This window comes from Schistocerca serialis, chromosome 7, assembly GCF_023864345.2.
Source record: "Schistocerca serialis cubense isolate TAMUIC-IGC-003099 chromosome 7, iqSchSeri2.2, whole genome shotgun sequence".
NCBI classification, from domain to species: domain Eukaryota; kingdom Metazoa; phylum Arthropoda; class Insecta; order Orthoptera; family Acrididae; genus Schistocerca; species Schistocerca serialis.
In genome coordinates this window covers 275,616,707-275,641,676 of record NC_064644.1, presented here as the reverse complement: position 1 = coordinate 275,641,676, position 24,970 = coordinate 275,616,707, and the positions used below count along the sequence as shown (strand labels likewise).

The following is a 24,970-nucleotide window of genomic DNA, read 5'->3' as shown; positions in this document are numbered from 1 at the left end:
TGCAAAGAAATTTTTCTCCTAATTACAGTCTGCCTTCTGTGATTCCTCAGAGTTGACACTTGCCAAAAATTGCTTGGAAAAAGCAGATTTAATCTTAAATACTACTGCGTATATTCCTACACTAAATAAAAGTAGTTATTTTCACAATTCCATCTAGATACAACACGTGGATTTTCGTCATACAGTGTAACCAGAATATGAGCTCAGAGTGAGGGGACCAGTCATTATGAAATGGATAATAATCCTGTCACAGCCTTATTTTATTTCATCAGAAGCACGGCCACTTTTGAAAGCAGCCATGTCATATGCCAACTCTGCTGCAGTTTCTGTGCAGCATTTTATATGAGCATGACTACCAACTAGCTGTACACCAGAATGAATGGCCATCACTAAGCTACGGCCAAGAACAGAGTTGACCCCCCAGTGGCACAACATGCTGCTGAGCACAATATACTAGAGTTCATTGGCTGCTTCACAACCCATGCCATCTGGGTAATTCCCTCCAGCACCAGCTTTTCTGAACTACACAGATGGTAGTTGGAGTTATCTGTGCAACATATTCTTTGCTCCTTTAATCCTCCTGGCCTCAATCTTGGCTAACTCGCTGCTCCCAAACCCTCTACCCAAAAGTTCCCCTTCGTTTGTCCAGTCACTCTCTTCCAAGCCTCACCTCCACGTCATTGTCATCGTGCACCACATGAACTCACTGTTCTCGTGCCCATATATTGCATTCTTAGCTCCTGCATCTGCTGCCTCGCCTTCCCACATTCCAATCTGCTACATCTGCAGACACCCTCTGAGACACCAGCAAACCCTTCCCAAACCCTACTCATGCTTCCTGCCTCTTTCTCCCTCTGCTCACCCTACCTGACAAGTGTGTGTGTGTGTGTGTGTGTGTGTGTGTGTGTGTGTGATAGAGAGAGAGAGAGAGAGAGAGAGAGACCTAATTATAAAACATACTGTTCTAGAAGGATTGAAAAATATTTACTTTTCTTTATAAAGAAAAGGTTTTTATTGTATTTACTTAGCTGCCACAAATATATGAAAACTCAAAATTATATGGTCGGTATTAAAAAGAACTCAATGTAATTTTTGAAATTTTTTGTCACTGATGAAAGAATCAATATCTGGATTAAAATGGTTAATTTTAGCCTCAGAGCACTATCTACATTCAGCTATTCCTGTACATATTCTTCAAAAACAAGTTGAGTTGAAAAGGGTCGTTCACATTGGTATTTTGCTGACAGGTCTATCAAGTGTCTCAAGGAATAGTAATTCAGCAATACCACCACGGTGTATTAGCTAACACTCTCAACTTGCGTTCAAGACACCCACTTCAATTCTTGGGTCAGCCATCCAGATGTCAGCTGTCTGCGGTCACCCTGGTCACTCCATGCAGATGCCGAAATGGTTGCTTTCTTCCCCACCAGCAGTAAGAAATCCAAGCAAAGCTCCATCTGTCATAATTTTAGCCATGGATGGGACTTAAACTACCAACCACCCCTCCTTCCTTCTTGTGTCAGGGTATTAAAAGATCAAAATTCAAGCCAGCCATTCTTATGGACAGTGGTGTCTGAGAAACTACCAACTCAACAAATTACAATTGGATTGTGGCATGTTATGTGTTTACACTATTAGCAGCCAGTCATGTGCCAGCCCTGTAGCACGATCTGTAGGGGTGCAGGCTTCCAGTCACCTGGTGGCAGATGATATCAGTCATTTTCAACAAAAAAAGAAAACAAAATTACTGGTAGCATTTCAACTTCTGTTCTTGCTGACCATGATGACTGATGAGAGAAAACCCTGAAGCTCACAATAATTTTTGTCTTGGACACACAACCAGCTTGAATTGTCCACGGCCCACAAGTGGGTTGCAGCCTATGACTTTGGAAACGCTGCTCTGGCTCATTAAAAGATTTATCCAATAGCTAGCAAAGTTATTGTTCCTTTTCGTGTGCCTGTTTGTAATTGAATGAGAACTTACACATGTTCAGTTCAATCTTTTGATATTGATATAACAGAGCCATATCTTTTTTTTTTAATATTTGTGTTTTAATGTTGTGTCTTTCAGGTTCTTTAATACAGCTTCCAACAGATATTTCCACCCTTGTACGTGTGTCATTTCAAAAGTCCTGCACACTGCACTTTTGCGACCGTTACGGTGGTACGATCAAGTTGAAATTCATGTCGTCTGTGAGTGAGACTTTAAGCCTGACAGTCATATATGTGTTGCAGGTTTAAAATGGAAACTAAAAGCAGGTCAGGTTGGATTACACATAGTGACCATTGTTCCTACATCAAAATTCCATCAGTACATGGAAAAAAACCAACAGAAATATGCGACACTTTGAGAGAGGTGTGAGAATAGTGTAGTGATTAGTAGCACATTATCGTGGGGGTCTGCTTGTTCCAATGAACCCAAGAAGTGGAAGGCTACCAACGGCAACAAATTACACCTCTCAGGTTATTGTTAATGACGTTTTGAGAGAGGATCAACAAAAAATGAGGAAATTGCATATGAAGCCAGATTGTCATTTCAGTTTACAGAATCTTAATAGAAAAGTTAAAGATGAGAAAAATTTCTTCCAGATGGGTTCTGCATGATCCGAGTGAAGAGCAGAAAGCGGGTCGCAAAAGAATCGGAGAAGAATTGCTTCATGTTACCAAACAGAACAAGAACAGTTTCTTAAAAGGATTGTTGCACTTGATGTGAAACCTGGATACGAGATTTGGAGCCAGAACTGAAGTCTCAGCTGTTAAATGGAAAAATTCCGGCACTACACACCTGAAAAAATTGTGCCGCAAACAGTCGAAGGTGAAACTGATGATGATCTTTGCATATAACATGAACGGGCTCATAGCTACAAATAAGAGTGCCCCGGGGAACATCGTAATGGGTGTGTACTACAAGATGTTTCTGAAAATGTCTTGTGCCTGAAAATTCATCAAAGAAGGCCTGACATGCTTGCAGCTGGTGTACTCATTTTGCACGACAATGCAAGACAGTATATTTCCCCACCTATCATTCAGTCCTGATATGAGCCCAGCAGATTTTGATTTTGTTTCCCAAATTGAAGGAACAAATCCGTGGAAAACGTTTTGGTACAACTAATGAAGCTTCCAATGCAACTGACACGAGTAGACAACTCAACAGTGAAGGTGCCGTATATGGAATGCACAAGTTGCCAAAATGTTGGGAAGCTGTCTTAAGCCAGAATGGAGATTATATTGAAGGCCTGTAAAAGAATTTTGTAAAATAAATTATTTTCTTCTATTCTGTCCTAAAATATCTTTTGAAATGTCCCTTGAATATAAGTTAAGTGTTATTTGAATATAACATCATCCTTGGTTGCAGTGATTTAAACAATTGTGTGTCCATAGCATTTGCTAGAAATCTAAAACCAGTTTCCTTAAGATTACTAGAAGTTGAAAGTTTTGATTTATGTTATGTTCTCTACCTCTGTTAATTGTCTACTTGTGGACATATGGTTGCAAGCACATAACCATAATCCAAGTGTTTGGCTCTAGCATTCTGTCTGTTTTTCTATAACAGCATTCTGAAACAGGAGTGAGTCCACTGATGGTGGCTGCAGGTCGTGGTTGTCTTAATACAGCAGAACAGTTGCTCAGCCTTGGAGCGAATGTTTGCTTGCGCTCATCTAATGATTGGACAGCTTTAGATTGGGCACACAATCTTAACCAGCCAGCAATGGTTGAATTGCTGGAGGCTTACATGTAAGTAATATATACTTTAGCATTTGTGAAATATCCCAACTTTGGTATAAATGGCTGAATTGCTCCAAGACTTGTAAAAAGTATATTGTGAAGGACTGAAATATGAACTATGCAAAAGATACTTATTGGAATATTTTCTCAATAACTTTAATGTTCCCTCCTCCACTCTATTCATGTCTTTGTGCTCTCTCTCTCTCTCTCTCTCTCTCTCTCTCTCTCTCTCTCTCTCTCTTTCTCTGTCTATCACCTCCCCCTCCCCCTTTTTATGTCCATCTTCTCCTCCCATGTGTCTTCATTTCCTCCTGCCCCCTCTCTCTGTCCATCTCCTCCCTTCTACTTCCTATGTGCATTTCCGTGGACCCCTCTGTTGTTTCTCTCCTCTTCACCCTCTCTGACCTTGAGCTTTGTTTATTGTTATTGCTAATTCACTTTCTTTAGTAGTAGTATTCTAATCATAAGCTGTAAATACAACTTCCCTGTTTGCTAACAACATTTCACTCTCATTATATATAACTTATGTCTGTCCAAATGTTGATTAGAGTACTGTATAAGAATTTGAAGTAAATCGGTCAAGAACTTTTCGAGGTTTCCGGTAATAATGTTTGCCCTCTACAAATTACATATTTATTTATGTATTATATATGCTTAAAAATAGGTACATAAAAACAGGCTTATTCAAATGTAAAATTTCGAAGCAATCAGTGAAGAAATGGCAGAGATTTAGGATATTGAAGAAACAAACATGTACATTTTTAAATAGATTTCCCCTAAAATATTTATATATACATTTATATATTACCTATATATTGTATAAAAATACACATCTATTCGAATGTTGCATTGTGTCAAAATTCCAAAGCCCTTGGTGAAGAACTTTTGGAGATACATGATTTTGAAGAAACAAACATTTACATTTTTATTTATATAGATAGTTTTCAGTTTTTGCACATATGAGGCTTCTCATTGCTTCTTGTTGAAGTTTGCGCTGGATTAGCCTTAAGCAGAGATTTTTATCTGTCTTGAAATGCAGTTTCTTGGGAATGAAATGAAATTACCTTCATAGACAATCAAATTAATGGCACTTCATCTAGTAGTGTGTAGTAGCAAATTGTACCCTAATGATGGGAGTGATGCTTTATAGCATGGACTCAAGAAGACCCTGAAAATGTTGGGGAGCATTCCTGATTCATGAATGCTCAACCTACACATGATCAGACAGCATGTTTTTATTACTCGTGAATGAGAGACGATGACAGACATATTAGATGGGCCCATTTCATCCCCTGTAAACAATCTTCATATGATGGGACCTGAAACACATACCTGAAAATCCCCTAATGGCAAGTAGGATTCATCGCATTGTGTGTTTTTCAGCATACTTTGTAGCTAGCCCTTGCCATGTACTAACACGTACTGCAACTTACCAGTGGCTGGGTGAAACTTTTCCATGCTTCAGGCATCCAGACTAACATCAATATGCTGATGCCTGCTGCAGCTGAACCTGGTGGTGGATTTTTTTCCTGACTCAATATACTCACAGAACGTTGTTGATACTGTAGGACATGAAAAGCCCTGTGCCTGCTTGACCGTGGAGATGGTGTGACCCATAGAAAGGACACCCACAATCTGACCGTAATCTGATCGACTAATATTGTACATTTTGCTTTTCTGATCCTGACTGCTCTGCTGACTTACAGCACAAAGTCTTATGACATCCTGTTCACAGGACATTACAAACTGTTCCATTCTTCATGGAAACATCCCCAAGAATGATTACTCTGAATTTGTCGTGAGTGACCACTGACAGATGATTGTGCAATGATTTGTTTATCCTGGGGCACAAGGTAGAATGCATGCATGTATGGGAACCCATGTATGTTGTACTCATTGCTAGTTCGTCATTAGAAGTTTTGAATTTCAAAAGTGAGAGTTTCCAGGAGTAGCATTATACATGACAATCAGAAGTTGTTGTTCTGCATCATTACTCAATTGCAAACCTTGAGCATACTTGCAGTAAATTTTTATCACATATCTGCAGAACAAAATATGTTTTGTGAAATAATACAGTGATCTTTCATAAGTATGCCTTGTGCAATATGTAATTTTTAGTAAATCATATTTTTGTTATGTAATAGGAAACAAAGGCACCAAAATCTGCCATATTGAAACAAAAATATTTCTACTGGTATGTAGATGATACGTTTGTGGTGTGGCCACATGAAATGGGAAAACTTGAAGAATTCCTGGAACACTTAAATCCATTCATTGTAATATAAAATTTGTGATGGAACTGGAAGAAGAGGGACAGTTGCCTTTCCATGATGTCTTAGTTAACAGAACAATGGCTCATAATGTATGTATAAAATCTACACAAACTCACCTCTATTTCCATGCCTTTAGTCATCACCATCCTTTACAAAGAAGTTTGATGTCAAAGACTCTGCTCCTTAGAGCTCGATCACTATCACATATGGAGAGTCTTATTGAAGGATTACAACACCGACGACTAGTGTTCCAAAGGAATGAGTACTTGGATCGTTAGACTGACCTGGTGTTGCAGTCAAAATCAAGAATGCCTGGGAAAGAAGTTGAGTCTGAGACAGAGGATGAAAAGCCAAGAAGAATTGCCTTTAGACCTCATGCTGAGCCAGTATCTGGAAAAGATCTGTAGACTCCTACAGAAACATGGCATTGAGTGTATTTTGCTCCCTTCAACAATGTTAAAGACAATCTATGTCTCCAAAACCCTAGTGTATATTGCATTCCATGTGGTGTGCCGTGTCTTAAGAGGGGCAGACTATCAGAACAGTCAAGGATACATGCGAAGAATAACAGCCACACACAGGACTAAAACAACAAACTATTTATTTATTTATTTATTTATTGTATGACGATACATGTACAAAGATTACAAAACTACTTCACATCAACGTTTAATCACAGCTCTCCAGCATAAAATAACACAAATGAAAACAACTACGTACAGATATTGAGGTCTTTTATGTATTTAATGACAACATTTGTTGCTGTCAGAAAATCTTCAAAAGGATCCTTGTAGGCATATGCGGGACATGTTGGTGCACCTTGGGCAACTGTTGTTCTGCACCACAATCACACGATGGTGATGAAGATTGTGGAGGACAGATTCATTGCCAGCAGCTTTTCCATTCATTAGTGATATTGAATTAAGCTCCCATGAGAGACCTGCCTGTGATGAGAGTCATATGTCTTGATCTTAGCCGTTTTCACTCTTCAGGGAATATATTGTTCCATATTGGAAGGTTGGCGTTATCAGCAATCTTCAAGTATTCACCCAGTAGCATGCTTTTCCGTCTGATAGCAGGAGGTGGAATGTGGCTCAAGATAGGTAACCAGTATGTGGGAGTAGATTATATTGACATCTATAAATAATATTGACCCAAAACATGAGTAACGCACTTCTGTGCCGAACCTGACCCTGATATGTGCACTGGTACCTGGCCAAATGCACACTCTTCTATGATGATCATCAAGTACCAGAAAAATCCTGATGCCATTGATCCAGGTTTCATTCCAAATGTTCTGTTGGGAACCTCCTTCCAGTGGCACAGTGCTAGAGTTTGTACTGCTGTTCATAATTGCCTAGAGGCCGAATTGGTTGTGTGGGAATCATTTCCACTGTTTGGGTGTATATAGCTATGCTAGTTCTCTCGAAGAAGGCATCACTCAGATATATTGAGTACTGATGTGAGCCAAAACTTGTAAATAGTAGTTACCAGTTGGTTTTGTTTACTGTGAGTGACCACAAGGAGGCACATCTGCAGTGCATATTGTCAGATGATCTTGCTGCCAACCCACCTTGCTATAAAGTGACAGTGCTCACACACTATAAGTTTGAAATAGCCACATTACCGTATTCATGATTGGAGATACAATGCTCTCTGCTTAACTCCACTGAATATGCAGGTTTACTTTTACGTTATTACACAGGTGTGTAATAAACGCATCTAAATGTACCAATTTATTCTAGTCAAAAGAGTTTTGAGAAAGAAATTTCCAAGCAAGTCACGAGAATGGTCCAAAACTTACCATGTCAGTGCCATCTGCTTTCACTGGATAGTAAATGCTTATAATTAGACTGCATTAGGATGTCAGTGTACATTGGCTTTCCATGCATGGCATTTGGCAGGGCTACTGCATGTTAACAGTAACAAAATTTAGATTTTATTTCAAGAATTGGAAAAAACACAGTAGTTGGAATTCTGTAGGTCTACCAAGGATGAAATGAATAGAACATTTTAGCCACATATAGCACAAAATATACAGACTTTCTAGTTACTGCCCATCTGCTTGCCATTAATATTTTGATCAGAAACAAGATTGTTAATAAAAACGAGGTAATTGTCTGATAAAGTACATAAATGCATTGAGTTTGAATCTTTAGGATTCCGTAGTTCTTTGTTTCTTACACATGTATCATGATATAGAAGGAGATTGTGTGGAACATTATTAGTTATGACTAAACTTTAAGCTTCAGTATATTATGTATAAGTTCTTTTTAAATTTATATTACTTGAAATATAGCATTGAAACTTAATTATATTGTTGCATTAATCTGTGAATTCTTACATTATCTCTCTCTCTCTCTCTCTCTCTCTCTCTCTCTCTCTCTCTCTCTCTCTCTCTCTCTGTCCATTCTGAGTGATTTGTGTTTCATCACACACTGTAATTACTGCAGTCTCTATGCATTGCCCTGCAGCAATCATTGCATTTGATTCCCTTTTTTTATGGTTCATTGACAAGTTGCTATTAAATAATATTATATAAGACCAGAAAGTGGAATATTTCTGTTTATTTGTTTAAAAGAGGAAAATATGAGTTGCAATTCATCACATAATGTAATGCGTAAAGGTTATGTAAAATTGATTTTATTCAGTGTACTTCTGGTAGTAGTCCATTAGTTTGGTGTGAGAGCGCTATAGAAAGAGAAGAAGCATCAGTCATATTAAAAAGTGGGAAAAATGCTTTGAATTCCAATAACACTTGACTTTTACATCAGGAATGCAGAAATGGTTGTTGCCGAACCTTTGCCTGGATTGACAGAAGTAGTGAGTGAAGAAGATAGAAAACTGCTGGAGATCTATCACCATAGCTTCAATGATGAAAATATTGATATGGATCTTCTGATGAAACTGCTTATTGAGATACATTCGTCAGGAACTAAGGGTAAGCATCAAAGATATTTTTTTTCAAATTGTGTTAGCTGAGATATGCAACATTGCCTGGCTATTTTATTTATTCCACTCTTCTGTTAGTCCATCTCCTCCTCCCACTTTACAGTTGTCATGTTATAGAGCATGCTCTGGAACAGGATACTGCATATTGCCAGTATGCACCCTCTGCCTATGCCCATTCATCCTAATTGATAATTTGGTGGTAGTCATGGCGATATAAAAGGCTGGGCAGCTGTTATGTAAACACTGTTTGGTCTTAATTTACATTAATTCCTTCCACCTCAGCATTTCTTCAAAGTAACTACTCTTTTCTTTACTCAGTATTAGTTTTCTACATCTTTCATTGTCTTAACCATCTATTTTTCATCACCCACCTCCCACCTCTGTTACTACAATGCGCCCAGCTTTACACTCTTACTAAAACTCATGCACAATGTTTAAGCAGTAATCTCTGTCTCGCTTATTACCTGGTCTTCCACTTTTACATTCTTAGGATTTCAAATCTCGTCTCATGCAGTCACCAACAGTCTTTCCTTCTCATCCCGTCTGGTAAGTCTCCCCTGACCTGCCGTTCTGGATGACTTTCCTGATGTCTGCCCCGTTTTATAGACCTCTCCAGTCCTTTTCCTTCACCCCTCCTCCTTCCCCTTCAACCCTTCTGCCAGAAGCAGGAGCCACTGGCTCCAAAAGCTTGCTCAATTATAACATTCTTTTATGTGTGTGTTCTGTTGCCACTTTGTGAGTAGATTTTTTTTTATCTATCCAATTAAATTATTTTGTCAAAAAATGATTGTTTTCAGGTAGTAAGCAATAAATATACAATGTTTGGTTGAAATTGATCAGGGGCTTAGGAGGAGATGTTAAACATAAGCATATGTGCCATATGTTGCACAGATATATGTCTGATTCTCTGTTTTGCACCACACAATTTCTGAGAAGGTCTTAAATGTATCTATGGTATTCAACACTGTGGCTTGATCTTAAGTCCCCTCTGCCCCGTTTTATAGACCTCTCCAGTCCTTTTCCTTCACCCCTCTTTCTTCCCCTTCAACCCTTCTGCCAGAAGCAGGAGCCACTGGCTCCAAAAGCTTGCTTAATTATAACATTCTTTTGTGTGTGTGTTCTGTTGCCACTTTGTGAGTAGATTTTTTTTTATCTATCCAATTAAATTATTTTGTCAAAAAATGATTGTTTTCAGGTTGTTGTTGTTGTGGTCTTCAGTCCTGAGACTGGTTTGATGCAGCTCTCCATGCTACTCTATCCTGTGCAAGCTTTTTCATCTCCCAGTACCTACTGCAACCTACATCCTTCTGAATTTGCTTAGTGTAGTCATCTCTTGGTCTCCCTCTACGATTTTTACCCTCCACGCTGCCCTCCAATACTAAATTGGTGATCCCTTGATGCCTCAGAACATGTCCTACCAACCGATCCCTTCTTCTGGTCAAGTTGTGCCACAAACTTCTCTTCTCCCCAATCCTATTCCATACTTCCTCATTAGTTATGTGATCTACCCATCTAATCTTCAGCATTCTTCTGTAGCACCACATTTCGAAAGCTTCTATTCTCTTCTTGTCCAAACTATTTATCGTCCATGTTTCACCTCCATACATGGCTACACTCCATACGAATACTTTCAGAAATGACTTCCTGACACTTAAATCTATACTGGATGTTAACAAATTTCTCTTCTTCAGAAACGCTATCCCTGCCATTGACAGCCTACATTTTATATCCTCTCTACTTCGACCATCATCAGTTATTTTGCTCCCCAAATAGCAAAACTCCTTTACTACTTTAAGTGCCTCATTTCCTAATCTAATTCCCTCAGCATCACCCGACTTAATTAGATACATTCCATTATCCTTGTTTTGCTTTTGTTGATGTTCATCTTATATCCTCCTTTCAAGACACTGTCCATTCCATTCAACTGCTCTTCCAAGTCCTTTGCTGTCTCTGACAGAATTACAATGTCATCGGCGAACCTCAAAGTTTTTATTTCTTCTCCATGAATTTTAATACCTACTCCAAACTTTTCTTTTGTTTCCTTTACTGCTTGCTCAATATACAGATTGAACAACATCGGGGAGAAGCTACAACCTGTCTTACTCCCTTCCCAACCACTGCTTCCCTTTCATGTCCCTCGACTCTTATAACTGCCATCTGGTTTCTGTACAAATTGTAAATAGCCTTTCGCTCCCTGTATTTTACCCCTGCCACCTTTAGAATTTGAAAGAGAGTATTCCAGTCAACATTGTCAAAAGCTTTCTCTAAGTCTACAAATGCTAGAAACGTAGGTTTGCCTTTCCTTAATCTTTCTTCTAAGATAAGTCGTAAGGTCAGTATTGCCTCACGTGTTCCAGTGTTTCTACGGAATCCAAACTGATCTTCCCCGAGGTTGGCTTCTACTAGTTTTTCCATTCGTCTGTAAAGAATTCGTGTTAGTATTTTGCAGCTGTGACTTATTAAGCTGATAGTTCGGTAATTTTCACATCTGTCAACACCTGCTTTCTTTGGGATTGGAATTATTATATTCTTCTTGAAGTCTGAGGGTATTTCGCCTGTTTCATACATCTTGCTCACCAGATGGTAGAGTTTTGTCAGGACTGGCTCTCCCACGCCCGTCAGTAGTTCCAATGGAATATTGTCTACTCCGGGGGCCTTGTTTCGACTCAGGTCTTTCAGTGCTCTGTCAAACTCTTCACGCAGTATCATATCTCCCATTTCATCTTCATCTACATCCTCTTCCATTTCCATAATATTGCCCTCAAGTACATCGCCCTTGTATAGACCCTCTATATACTCCTTCCACCTTTCTGCTTTCCCTTCTTTGCTTAGAACTGGGTTTCCATCTGAGCTCTTGATATTCATACAAGTCGTTCTCTTATCTCCAAAGGTCTCTTTAATTTTCCTGTAGGCGGTATCTATCTTACCCCTAGTGAGATAGGCCTCTACATCCTTACATTTGTCCTCTAGCCATCCCTGCTTAGCCATTTTGCACTTCCTGTCGATCTCATTTTTGAGACGTTTGTATTCCTTTTTGCCTGTTTCACTTACTGCATTTTTATATTTTCTCCTTCCATCAATTAAATTCAATATTTCTTCTGTTACCCAAGGATTTCTACTAGCCCTCGTCTTTTTACCTACTTGATCCTCTGCTGCCTTCACTACTTCATCCCTCAAAGCTACCCATTCTTCTTCTACTGTATTTATTTCCCCCATTCCTGTCAATTGCTCCCTTATGCTCTCCCTGAATCTCTGTACAACCTCTGGTTCTTTTAGTTTATCCAGGTCCCATCTCCTTAAATTCCCACCTTTTTGCAGTTTCTTCAGTTTTAATCTACAGGTCATAACCAATAGATTGTGGTCAGAGTCCACATCTGCCCCTGGAAATGTCTTACAATTTAAAACCTGGTTCCTAAATCTCTGTCTTACCATTATATAATCTATCTGATACCTTTTAGTATCTCCAGGGTTCTTCCATGTATACAACCTTCTTTCATGATTCTTAAACCAAGTGTTAGTTATGATTATGTTGTGCTCTGTGCAAAATTCGACCAGGCGGCTTCCTCTTTCATTTCTGTCCCCCAATCCATATTCACCTACTATGTTTCCTTCTCTCCCTTTTCCTACACTCGAATTCCAGTCACCCATGACTATTAAATTTTCGTCTCCCTTCACAATCTGAATAATTTCTTTTATTTCATCATACATTTCTTCAATTTCTTCGTCATCTGCAGAGCTAGTTGGCATATAAACTTGTACTACTGTAGTAGGCGTGGGCTTCGTATCTATCTTGGCCACAATAATGCGTTCACTATGCTGTTTGTAGTAGCTTACCCGCATTCCTATTTTCCTATTCATTATTAAACCTACTCCTGCATTACCCATATTTGATTTTGTGTTTATAACCCTGTAGTCACCTGACCAGAAGTCTTGTTCCTCCTGCCACCGAACTTCACTAATTCCCACTATATCTAACTTCAACCTATCCATTTCCCTTTTTAAATTTTCTAACCTACCTGCCCGATTAAGGGATCTGACATTCCACGCTCCGATCCGTAGAACGCCAGTTTTCTTTCTCCTGATAACAACATCCTCTTGAGTAGTCCCCGCCCGGAGATCCGAATGGGGGACTATTTTACCTCCGGAATATTTTACCCAAGAGGACGCCATCATCATGTAATCATACAGTAAAGCTGCATGCCCTCGGGAAAAATTACGGCTGTAGTTTCCCCTTGCTTTCAGCCGTTCGCAGTACCAGCACAGCAAGGCCGTTTTGGTTATTGTTACAAGGCCAGATCAGTCAATCATCCAGACTGTTGCCCTTGCAACTTCTGAAAAGGCTGCTGCCCCTCTTCAGGAACCACACGTTTGTCTGGCCTCTCAACAGATACCCCTCCGCTGTGGTTGCACCTACGGTACGGCTATCTGTATCGCTGAGGCACGCAAGCCTCCCCACCAACGGCAAGGTCCATGGTTCATGGGGGGGGTGTTTTCAGGTAATAAGCAATAAATATACAATGTTTGGTTGAAATTGATCAGGGGCTTAGGAGGAGATGTTAAACATAAGCATATGTGCCATATGTTGCACAGATATATGTCTGATTCTCTGTTGTTTTGCACCACACAATTCCTGAGAAGGTCTTAAATTTATCTATGGTATTCAACAATGTGGCTTGATCTTAAGTCCCGAATATACAGTAATAAGGCAAGCCTAACAAAATTTCTTGAAATTCCTGCATGTGTTCCTGAATAATGCTTTAATATCACCCTGTTTTCATTTCCACGTCTTCGGGATATATGTGGCTCTTAACCCCACAGTGCTCTGTGTGTCTTGCCAGATAGTAAGTAACCAGTAAACACTCAGTTCTTTAAAGAATTGAACAACCCTGTATAAAATAGTTTTGAGCTCCTGGTTATTTTCCAAATGAGTTAGGGTGTTAAATATTTAAAACAATAGGAAATCCAGGATGGAATAATGTCAGTATTATGAAAAGGAAGGTTGCTACTTACCATATAGCAGAAACGCTGAGTCACAGACAGGCTCACCGAAAGACTACTAAAGGCATTCTTCTGAAATAGACACCACACACACACACACACACACACACACACACACACACACACACACGGCTTACAAACACACATAGTCACTGTGTCTGGCTGCTGCATCAGTCTGCGCCCCCCCCCCCCCCCTGCCCCCCTCACACACACACACACACACACACACACACACACACACACACACACAAATGCAGCTCACACACACATGACCACTGTCTGTGGCTGCTGAGGCCAGACTGGCCTTGGCAGCCAGAGACAGGGGTCATGACTGTATGAGCTGTGTTAGTGTCAATGTGTGTGTTTGTTGTCTATTTCGGAAGGAGGCTTTCTCTCCAACAGTTTACTTGTTTAGAAGTCTTTTTGTGTGTCAGTCCGTGGTTCACCATCTCTGCTATATGGGGGGTAGCAATCTAGCTTTTTCATAATATTGTGTTACATACAGTGAAACCCAGTTTTACACTTTTCAAGGGACATAAAAAAAATGGTGTAAGAGGTGGGAAAATGTAAAATGTGGAAAATAACATTTTAAGCAGTGACAGTTACATATAGGATGCCCCCCTTGCACTTCATGTTTTATATATGTACAAAGCAGGCATGAAAAGACTTATCAGGGACTTGTTTACTGTCTAATGAGGGTTTATTATCTGATAAAAATCACTGATGTAACTGGAACTGATATCTGTCTGAGAAGTAGGAACGTTTGACCCACTGATATCTGTCGGAGAAGTAGGAACGTTTGACCCAGTTTCGTATGTCATAAATATGAAACTTCCTGGCAGATTAAAACTGTGTGTCGGACCGAGACTCGAACTTGGGACCTTTGCCTTTCGCGGGCAAGTGCTCTACATCTGAGATACCCAAGCATGACTCACGACTCCTCCTAACAGCCTCAATTCTGCCAGTACCTCATCTCCTACCTTCCAAACTTCAGAGAAGCTCTTCTGCGAACCAAGCACTCCTGGAAGAAAGGCATGAATGTTATGTGTTCTGTATTGATGTGACATGACACCTCATAGCAATGATGGGAGCACATTGTGATGTAAGTAATATGCTTACAAACAATATTAGTATTTTATGTGAATTGTGGGTGTGTGTGAGTGTGAGTCATTTGATATGTATCGGAGGCTGGCTGAGGTGCCTAAAATAAAGAAAAAAAAAATAGGGAAAACACACATGATATATATGTTTAGCTCACATTACAGCAATTCTTTTGTGAAGCTTAGTACATGCTGTGATGCATTGTCAAAGCTCATTGCTTCAATTCTTTGTTGTGGGTTCTTTATGGCAGACTTCTTTGGCACTTCTCTGGGAAAAAATAGTACTTGCAGCATAAAAAAACAAAACACCATGTGTTTTTAATTTGGAAATTTTTTCTCTATGCAGTTGTTCTCAAACGATTGCAAGGAAACTATTAGTTCAAAATATTTTATTATTTCAAATTGTAAGTCTTGTACCACAGCCTGGTAATGAGGTTGTTATCTTTTTGTTATTGGTCATATTTATTACAATAATTCAAAGTTGAGTGGCTCACTGCCCATTGTTAGAAGAATTTGCAGTGAATTAAGAGTGCAGATTGTGACTGGTAATCTGAGGGTAGCAGAAACTGACAGTCTGAAATTGTCATATTTCATGAAATTGTCTTGATATTTTGAAATGCATCCCTTAGCCGTCTGTAAAAGTATTTAGAAATCTTGTGTATTCATCCACATGAAATTTCTGAATCCCATTCAAGGAAGTCATGCCCATGTCTTCACAATCTTTAAAAGTGCTAAATACTTTTCTCAACAGTGGACATTCATTTAACAGTGTTCTGTACAATTTGAAAGTGTCCAAACAAATAATATCTTCCTTCGCACCACACAGAGAATCATGTTTGCGTGTATATTTGACCAAAGGAAACCAGAAAGCTGCAAGTTGAGTTATCTGGTGCTCTGCTGCAAAACTTCCTTTATATAAACAGAGTAAAGCTGCATCTCGCAATGTGTTTTATTCTACACGTAAATAATTGAAAGCCACAGGCTTTGGACTCGCAAGTTTTTTTGCAATCATTTGGATGACGCTCAGGCAAGTTGCATGTTCCTAACCAGTAGTCCAACCAGGCAAAAGGGAGCTACAGTGTAACATGGAATCTAGGACACATTTCATTTCTGACAAATCTCCACATCATTGAGAGGTGAATGGTAGGTTGAAAGATGGAGTGAAGAAAAGTGACCCAGCCAGGATTCGATCCTAAAACCCTTCGGTTTCTAGCTGTACTCTACTGCTAGAGCACCACACCACATGCAGTTTTTGTAATGTTTTCTGCTGCTTCAAGGCACTGCAAGTCTCTCAAATTATTGCTGCTATTTGATGGGTGGCAATGCTGTCATTTTCACAAGTTCATCATAATTCAGACAATTTGTATGAAATATTTATAAATTATATACAGAAATCTTCCCTGTGAGTCAGTGTATCTGGTAATGAAAACCTGATCAAAATCCTTACAGCAATTCCTGAGATGAATTTGCACATACAGACAGATGTGAGTAGACACATTTATCTATACAAGAACAATCAGTCGACATTGCAAATGGTGCCTATTTTTCTGGTAACTGTCGACTATCTTCAGACCAGTATGTATCTCTGAAATTACTAAAGTAGGCCAAGAAAATTTGGAAATTTTTGCTGAGGTCTTAAGGGACCAAACTGCTGATGTCATCAGTCCCTAAGCTTACACACTACTTAATCTAATTTAAACTAACTTATGCTAAGGATGACACACACACATACCCATGCCCGAGGGAGAACTTGAACCTCCGATGGGGGAGGCCGCGGACTGTGACAAGATGCCTCAGACCGCTCGGCTACCCCAAGCGACCGGCCAGGAAAAATACAGCTATTCACCATATATAAATAAAATAAATAGGCATCAGAGCTACAAAATAAAAATATACCATGCATATACCTATTGATTACACATGGAGTCAAAGCACTGAGCCACTGTACATGCTCAGAGGCATCTGCTGTGAACTGCTGGCTAGCATAGGAAAGCTGCAGGTTACAAAGAAAGAGCCCCACCCGTCGATCTGTGCATGATCAATTGAACAACCAATAGCCTTAATACATACAAAATAGTATGTTTATGATTATAAGGACTTCATACAGTACAGTAAGATTACAATCTTAATTACAATAGACAATACATTTAAAATAATTGAAAAATAGATTAAATATTAGAGAAGCCATTAGTAGAGGCTAAAGCGTGATTAACTGCCCTCCATGTGCAAAACACGAAATAATTGGATCTACATACCTTCCAAAGATTATGGCATAGTGTGTGAGATATTCACATGAAGATGTGTAGATCAACACACAGTTTTGATAAATGAATAAATCTAGGATAGCAGAAATATTCCTGTAGGATAAAATTGTCACTAAACTCTGCAATAATGTAACATATGCACATGAAAACATAATTTGCAGCATGTAGAATGTTTGAGAAGTGTATTGGATAGTGCTTTTATGGAAATTCTTTCTGTTTGGATTTGCATGATTTATAATTTTTTTGTAGATTTTGTTTTCTTCTTGGGTCTCGTTAGTTCAGAAGAATTAACGTTGAGAAATTGGATTGTGGAAGCTTGTTGGATTGTAATATTACCGTGAACATTGACTTAGTTTTTCTTCTTGGATTTCGATGATTCTTAGTTTCTTTGATGCTTTTGCTGGTTTGTAGGCTCTCGTTATTTTGTTTTTCAGTTAGGTTTGTTGTTTCTTCTTTTCATAATTGACATTTGTTTTTGATTGCCAGTTGTGTCATCCATTTGGCTGTGTTGTTGTTATTTAGGTAAGTTATTAGGTCAGGTTGTTTAGGTTGGATATCTTACGACATTAAGTTCCTCAGTTTAGGTATTACCGTTTAAATTTCTAATGTCTGGAAAATGCCAGTCGAATCTTTCATAGACCTCACAACAGGATTGAGTTATGAAAACAGCTAGATAGTAACAATCATTTGTTCATGCTAACAGTGAAGAAATGAACAGGCAGAGCATCAGGCAGATGCTCTAGCAGCTGAAAACTCAGCACATTTTGATGCTCGGTGTTAGCAGAATGCTCAACGCATTGCACCTTGACATGCAAGTGATGGGACACGAGCAGTTACATCCTTGACAGTAGTATACAGCAGAATGCATGGCCTCTCAGTTGCTTCTGAGACAGCTGAAGATGTGGCTTCTCAATGTCAGGAAAAGGCAGCACATATTGCCTCTGTGCATGCCTCTAAAACAGTCGAAGAAGCAGATGCATTGCTGACTCACCACAAGAAGTTGAAAATTGGCATATGTTTGCAATGAACACATGGGGATTTTGTAAAAAAAAAATTACTTTTGGCTATGAACCAGCTTTAAATTACACTAACAACAGGTTCATTAAAATTGACCCTAAGAACTAGGCATGCAGATTGTATGGAGCACTGAAATGGAGGGAGGAAATGACGGTAATGTGGTGCCCTCAGAGCAATGTATACATTCCCGCATTAGAAGAGACAGTCGATCCTTTAAAGGAATTATTTTCTGGTGCGACTAATGAGTAACAACAATTCCTAAACTGTTTTAAAAAATATACTTCATGTTTTCGCATGACGTCCTTTGGGGCAGACAGAACTTTCGTCCTGCCTAGGTTTTCACTGACCTTTATGGTGCAGGGGCAAGTACACCATAAAATAGGAGTCCCTTTTACCTCTGTTCAACAGTCAGTCACATTTTTGCAGGTTTACTTTATGGGAGATGATGAGGTGGAGACTGAAAGCTGGGGGAGTTAAATCGGCAACTGTACTGAAAACAAAAAAATTCTGCACAATCACAATGAGTTGGTACATAAGTTTAAAACGGCTGTTGTGAACTTGCCCAACGAGAGCTGCAAGATGTGGATCCACCCGTATATCATGCCGAGCAAGCAACATGTGTGCCAGTACAATGCATTGACCGTGGCCAAGGCCATGGCTGTGGTCGCGGGTGTCGACCCCTCCTGTGGTTGCGGTCGTCAACCTCACCACCATGAGGCAGATTGACCTGTGTGAATATGATTCCCTTGCCAGGATCGGATTTCTGCACATTTCAGCTTTTGGTCCATGAACACGACTTCAACTTGCCACTGCGATGTAGGGTACTTCTGTAACAATTTTTTTGTAAACATGTATGTGAAGATGGAGAGTGAGTGTTGAAGGTACACAGTAATAAACCAAAGCAAGATGCACTCACAGAATTACACCCATCTGTAATGATGCACTCACAGAATTACACACATCTGTAATATGCCATTGCGAATGATGGCAATGTGAATCCAAATGGCTTAGGGCAGATGGTCATCCTTCCATTGTGATTTGTGAATAATCCGAGGTACCTCCATGAAGGTACACAGCACACATACTCCTATGTGCAGAACTATGATCGGCTAGACTTATTCATCATCTCTATGTGCAATGCAGTCTGGATTGAGATCAGAGAACTTATGGAAAGCAGAAACTGACAGACCACCAAAATATCCTAGCATGACTTTTTAAGGTTAAAGTGCAAAAGCACATGTGCCACATATTCACATGCTGCTGTGGTTAAAATAGAGACTGCAGTCAAAGCAAATTGATCAGCTGATATTGGCAGAGCTGCCTAACCCGAACCTTTAACAAACAGCTGTATGACATGGTCACTGAGAGCTTCTGTGAAGTTTGGAAAGTAGGAGACTAGGTACTGGTGGAAGTAAAGCTGTGAGTACGGGGCGTGAGTCATGCTGGGGTAGCTCAGATGGTAGAGCACTTGCCCGCGAAAGACAAAGGTCCCAAGTCTTGGTCTGGCACACAGTTTTAATCTGCCAGGAAGTTTCATATCAGCACACATTCTGCTGCAGAGTGAAAATCTCATTCCAGTTTGCGCGTCAGTGTATAAAGTGGGCCAACCACAAATAACATTGTTTTTTACCATTCCATTGTTGTTTTGCAACTGTGAGTCCACTTCTATTCCTTCATTATTGCTTCAGCTAACACAGTATTAAGCTGTGTTGTTACAGGCCTAAGTGAGCAGCAGTAATATAAAATAACAGCGAGCCAGGTGAGAAAAAATTTACAATCCATGCAAGAAAATGGCCCCCAAGCAAGCAGCACAAGCCCCTAATGAGGCTGTTGGCTATGAGATAATTAATAATCGAATAAGTGTTTGGTGGGGATCTGATGCAATGTAACGGTCTTCGGACGACAGGAGAGAGTGTGGCACTGTGGTGCAGGACTCACACATCTGTCGCAGTTGTGTCACGTATTGTGTGCAGCCGATCTTCTTCTCGGGTCAGATGGCTGCATCGATATTCACAAACTCTTCTTCTCCGAAGACTATAGCTGGTTAAGGGGAGTTCAAAATAGGCTTCTTTCCTACTCTTGAAATGATTCTGTACTCCCAGGATACTTTTGTTCAACTCTGTTATATTTTCATCTCCACAATGAAACAACTTCACAAGATTCACACAAACGTTCAACTCTTGCAAGTCAACCCCATCTTAGATCATTAGAAACTAACAGATACAATTATAATGAGTTTGGTTTAATAACCTCTATAAAACCAGTTCTTGCTTCTCGCAAGTCCAATGTCCAAAAGTCAAATGTAAAAGTCTTTAGTTCAATACATAATTCATTTGTTCACAACAATACAATCATCACACCGTTAAGGAATAGAGCATGCTTCCTCCTTGTACTGGACATACAGCTTCTCAGGCGCTCCGCAAACACTTGTCTGCGCCAATCGACCATCACTATTGCCGTATTTTCCCGATACACGTCCAGCCTGCAAACACAGAAACCGGCGGCGAGGTAGACACATCTCCACTCTCTCAACCTCGTACTTAAAATAATCGGGTGTTCGAGACGGTGGAAAGCCTAGTGTCTCTAGAATTTACACCTAAATTCTCGAGGCACTACATATCCCTCCCCTTAGCTCGAACACACAATATGTTATACATATTCATTTGTACAATTACACAAAATAATTCTTTATCTTTTAACAGGTCCTCTCTTTCTACTAATAATTATAATACATGACCCTTTCAATCCATGTTGGAGTTAGCTCTGTTTTCTATTCCTCTTCCAATCATAAATTACAGGTGTGCATAACTCAAGAATACTCTGCTGCTTCGTTCTTACTTCCCATACCGGTACTACTTTTTCTAAGTATGTACTTATTCATGGTCTATTGTAATCTGGAGGAACTCTGGGTAGAATAAGTGTTCCCTTCTTGGACATTTGTAAACCCGAAACCTAATGAGGCTATTTATGCATAGAATTCGAACTTACCCAACTTATCCCTTTAAAAGTGTGACTTCTGTCATGACACTGCCCTTTTTCCCTTTAGGAACGGTACCTATATCTTACATGGGTTGATCCTAGGAGTACCCTTTCTTCGTCCATTTTGGTAGGTATGCCCATTTTAACTTCCTAATCTATGGTACAGGTCAATCCCCTTCTTGGTGCCCCTGTCCGCACAGTATAGGTCAGCCTCTCTTGGGTCTGCCTATCTGCCCTTTCCATCCAATAAATGCTGGGTGCGCCCTCCTCCTCCTCCTCCTCCTCCTCCTCCTCCTTCTTCTCCTTCCTGAGTGGGCCTCCTGGTACATTGTCCGAGCATACATCTTTGTGAATACTATTCTTAAATACTCGCTGGTAAAATTACCCTCTACTTTACACCTTAACTCCACTTTCCAATACTCCATCTACTACCCTAGAGTCCTCTTTCACTCATCCCTTCCACCATATAAACAGATATCATGCACACACATAGTAAATGCTATGTCTACCTGTATTTACCAACTGCCATTACATACTATGCCTTTTCTCCAAGGACTAGTACAGCACATGTAAATATATATTTGAGAGCGAGAAAAGATAACGATGCAGAACTGCCACATATCAAAAATGTAATATGTACATCGACTCAGATGTACCTATATCTTTATTTGCCTACCTACCTTGGCAGTTCTGGCATCACTTCAGGTTCCTAATTTGTAATTCTTCTGTTTGTGCTTAAGTATATCTTTGTGTGTATGCTTAAGTGTGTTTGTGTATCCTGATTCTTCGGTCGACTTATGTGAAATAAGTTGAAGGTTATAATGGACCATGGAAATTGAGAAGGACTTCAGCAATAGAAGTATATGCATACAGAAAGAAGGAAAGATAGGTACTCAATAGAGAAGTAAGAAAGGTAAAAGTAGAGACGGTTGCTAAGATCGAAGAAGTGAAAGAAGATAGTCCCAAAGACAGGATAACCTTTCCCACCCCCCTTCCCCAGGATCCCTACTTTGCCGATACTTGAGTGAGAAGCCAGAGGAAGTATGGTGTTAAACGTCTCCTACAGAACTGTCATTCTCACCTTCGCCTTTGAAGCCCCTGAAGAAAAATCTTAGCAACACCTACTGAACGGCAAATGGTGAAGAATCAGTTACACTTGTCTGCGAGAGTTGTCTGAAAGGTGGGGTGTGTGATTAGTGTTAGTCATGCTTTTACCTACAGTACCCACCCCTTTCAAAAGTGATACAAACCCTCCCCTTTACATTGCATCTCACAAAAGGTAGAAAATTATACACTACGATAATATAGTTATGTAGTCATTCACTTTACACTATATTTCACACACACATAAAGTACTCCATTCAGTTTCTGATGTCTAGATATTACTTTGTTTGAATAATACCCTGATATTATACTTTTCACTCAAATAATATTTATTCATTTCATTTCATTTCTAGAGATCACTGTACATCTGTTTTTCTCTTAAATTGGTCCTAATCTTGTAGTCATATCCGGTTTCAAAATTACTAACATTATTGGATAGTTTAAGAATTCAAGAATTGATTACAGAATAGTTCAAGAATTGAAGGGAATTCAGTGCAGGAAAACTAATCTCGGAAGGAACACCGAAAACGAATTGGTTGCCAGCGGTCGTCAGTCCACCCGTTAACACAGAACGTTGACGTCCCTGGGGAACAGATTTGACTCCGCCCGGATCCCACGGATCTGACATTAACATCACTTGATTGCTTATGGGCCAGTACTTCTCATTAAATTTTATGTGAAAGTCTCCCTACAACAAAACAGCTACCATTTTACTAGGAAGCACGACATTAAGTAAAGTTATTCTATGTTCTAATCTGTTTTCTGTACAAGTTTGAATCCTTTCCATGAGTCATCTCTAACATTTCTATTATCATTAAGTTTGTAAAAAGCAACAGTTGAAACGTTTCTGGAATTTATACTCTTGGTAGTTTCTTGATCTATAATTATCTCAAAAGGTTCCGCCAGACTACTTACATTTATCATGTCAAAGTTGGCTAATTATTCCCTGGCATTCCATTCTACATTATTTACTCGTGAACTGACAGCTCATGTAGTAACATCTCATATACTAACACCTGGAATTTTCGATTGAATAATCAATATTACATCCTTAGGTCAATCTGTGTCCTCTTTCAAAATATTCATTTCCTGTTTTACGGAATTAAATATAACATTACATACATTTTCACAAGATTCTAACTTTTCATTAAGCTTGAGCATTTATTATTACTTTTAGTGTCAAATTCTAGTTTCTTTGTAAAATTCTGAAATTGCTCATTCTGTATGGTTAGATTCAGTAAATAGTTGATTAACGTGAGTATTCAAAGAACTAGTGAGTTCACTCTTTAAATCTAACTTCAGATTTTCTACCTTATTATTAAGAGTGACAAATTCAGTCTTTAATAAAACTATATTTACTGCTTGATTGTTCAAGGTTTCACTCTGGGCATTTAAACTAGAATGTACCAAACCTGTATTAAGAGTGTCAAATTCCGTCTGTAATAAAACTATATTTGCTGCTTGACTGTTCAAGGTTTCGCTCTGGGCATTTAAACTAGATTGTACCAAACCTATTTCTTTTCTTAGATCTTCATTCTGAGCATTTGAATCTGTTCTTTGATCATCTAACTTAGCACTTTGGTCATCTAATCTAGCATTTAGTTCTTGTCTCAAGGAACCATTTCGAGTATTTAACTCTTGTCTTAAAGTTACCATTTGGGCGTTTTGGACTTTGATTAAATTCACTACTTTAGACCAATCTGTCATTTCCCTAGTTACTGTAATGGCCATGGTTGGTTCTGAAGTTTGTTGCTGTTCTTGATCCATAATTTTATGGATCTTGGAACTGGTTATCATCTAAAGAAAATTCACCACTGAATAGAATAACTGCACTAACAGTTTATCATGCCCAGTTCCTTCAACTTCACCAAACAATTATTGTTTTTTGCTCACCCGGCATAGAGTTCAAGCTGCATTGGTGTGCAGGTGTATAATCAGTGCCGGTGGACAGCACTGACGCTGGCAGTGGCGGATGTTGGTTTCAGCGTCATCAATGGTGAGCAGATGTGGAGTCAGCACCAGTGAGCAGCAGTTGGTGCAGTCGGCGTCAGTAGCTGGTTACGGCATTGGCGCGATGTATGTCTGTGAAGACTGCTTACTCCCCACACCTGACCTTCTTAGTCGAAAAGTTGAGGTCTTCTCTCCAGTTCTCTCTGCTAGTACTTTCTCACATCTTTTACAGCGTTGCACTCGCAACTTTCTTCCATTTGTTCATTGGACTCAACACGATTACTGGAAACAGTTCTCGTATGTTGTTAGGCTTGGTTACTATCGCAACACCTAATATCTTCTTTCCGTTTCTGTCTTTAAATTCCCGTTTTCTTCAGATCCTGTCACGTAGGTCGCCACATTCTAACGGTCTTTGGATGACAGGAGAGAGTGTGGTACTGGGATGCAAGACTCACACGTCTCTCACTGTTGACTCATGTATAGTTTGCAGCCGACATTCTCGGGTCAGACGGATCTCCACAATGAAACAACTTCACAAGATTCACACAAATGGTCAACTCTTGCAAGTCAACTCCGTCTTAGATCATTAGAAACTAACAGATACAGT

The 24,970-nt window shown here is 39.5% G+C and overlaps 1 protein-coding gene across 2 annotated transcripts in view; it reads left to right on the top strand.

The window, feature by feature from the left end:
- Positions 1 to 24,970, top strand: part of LOC126412117 (3'-5' RNA helicase YTHDC2-like) — a 345,826-nt gene that overhangs the window by 105,226 nt on the left and 215,630 nt on the right. For both annotated transcript variants that reach the window (XM_050081554.1, XM_050081552.1), the window contains exons 10-11: positions 3,554 to 3,735; positions 8,774 to 8,940. In XM_050081554.1, the coding sequence (XP_049937511.1) occupies positions 3,554 to 3,735; positions 8,774 to 8,940 (349 nt within the window). The remainder of the gene's footprint in view (positions 1 to 3,553; positions 3,736 to 8,773; positions 8,941 to 24,970) is intronic.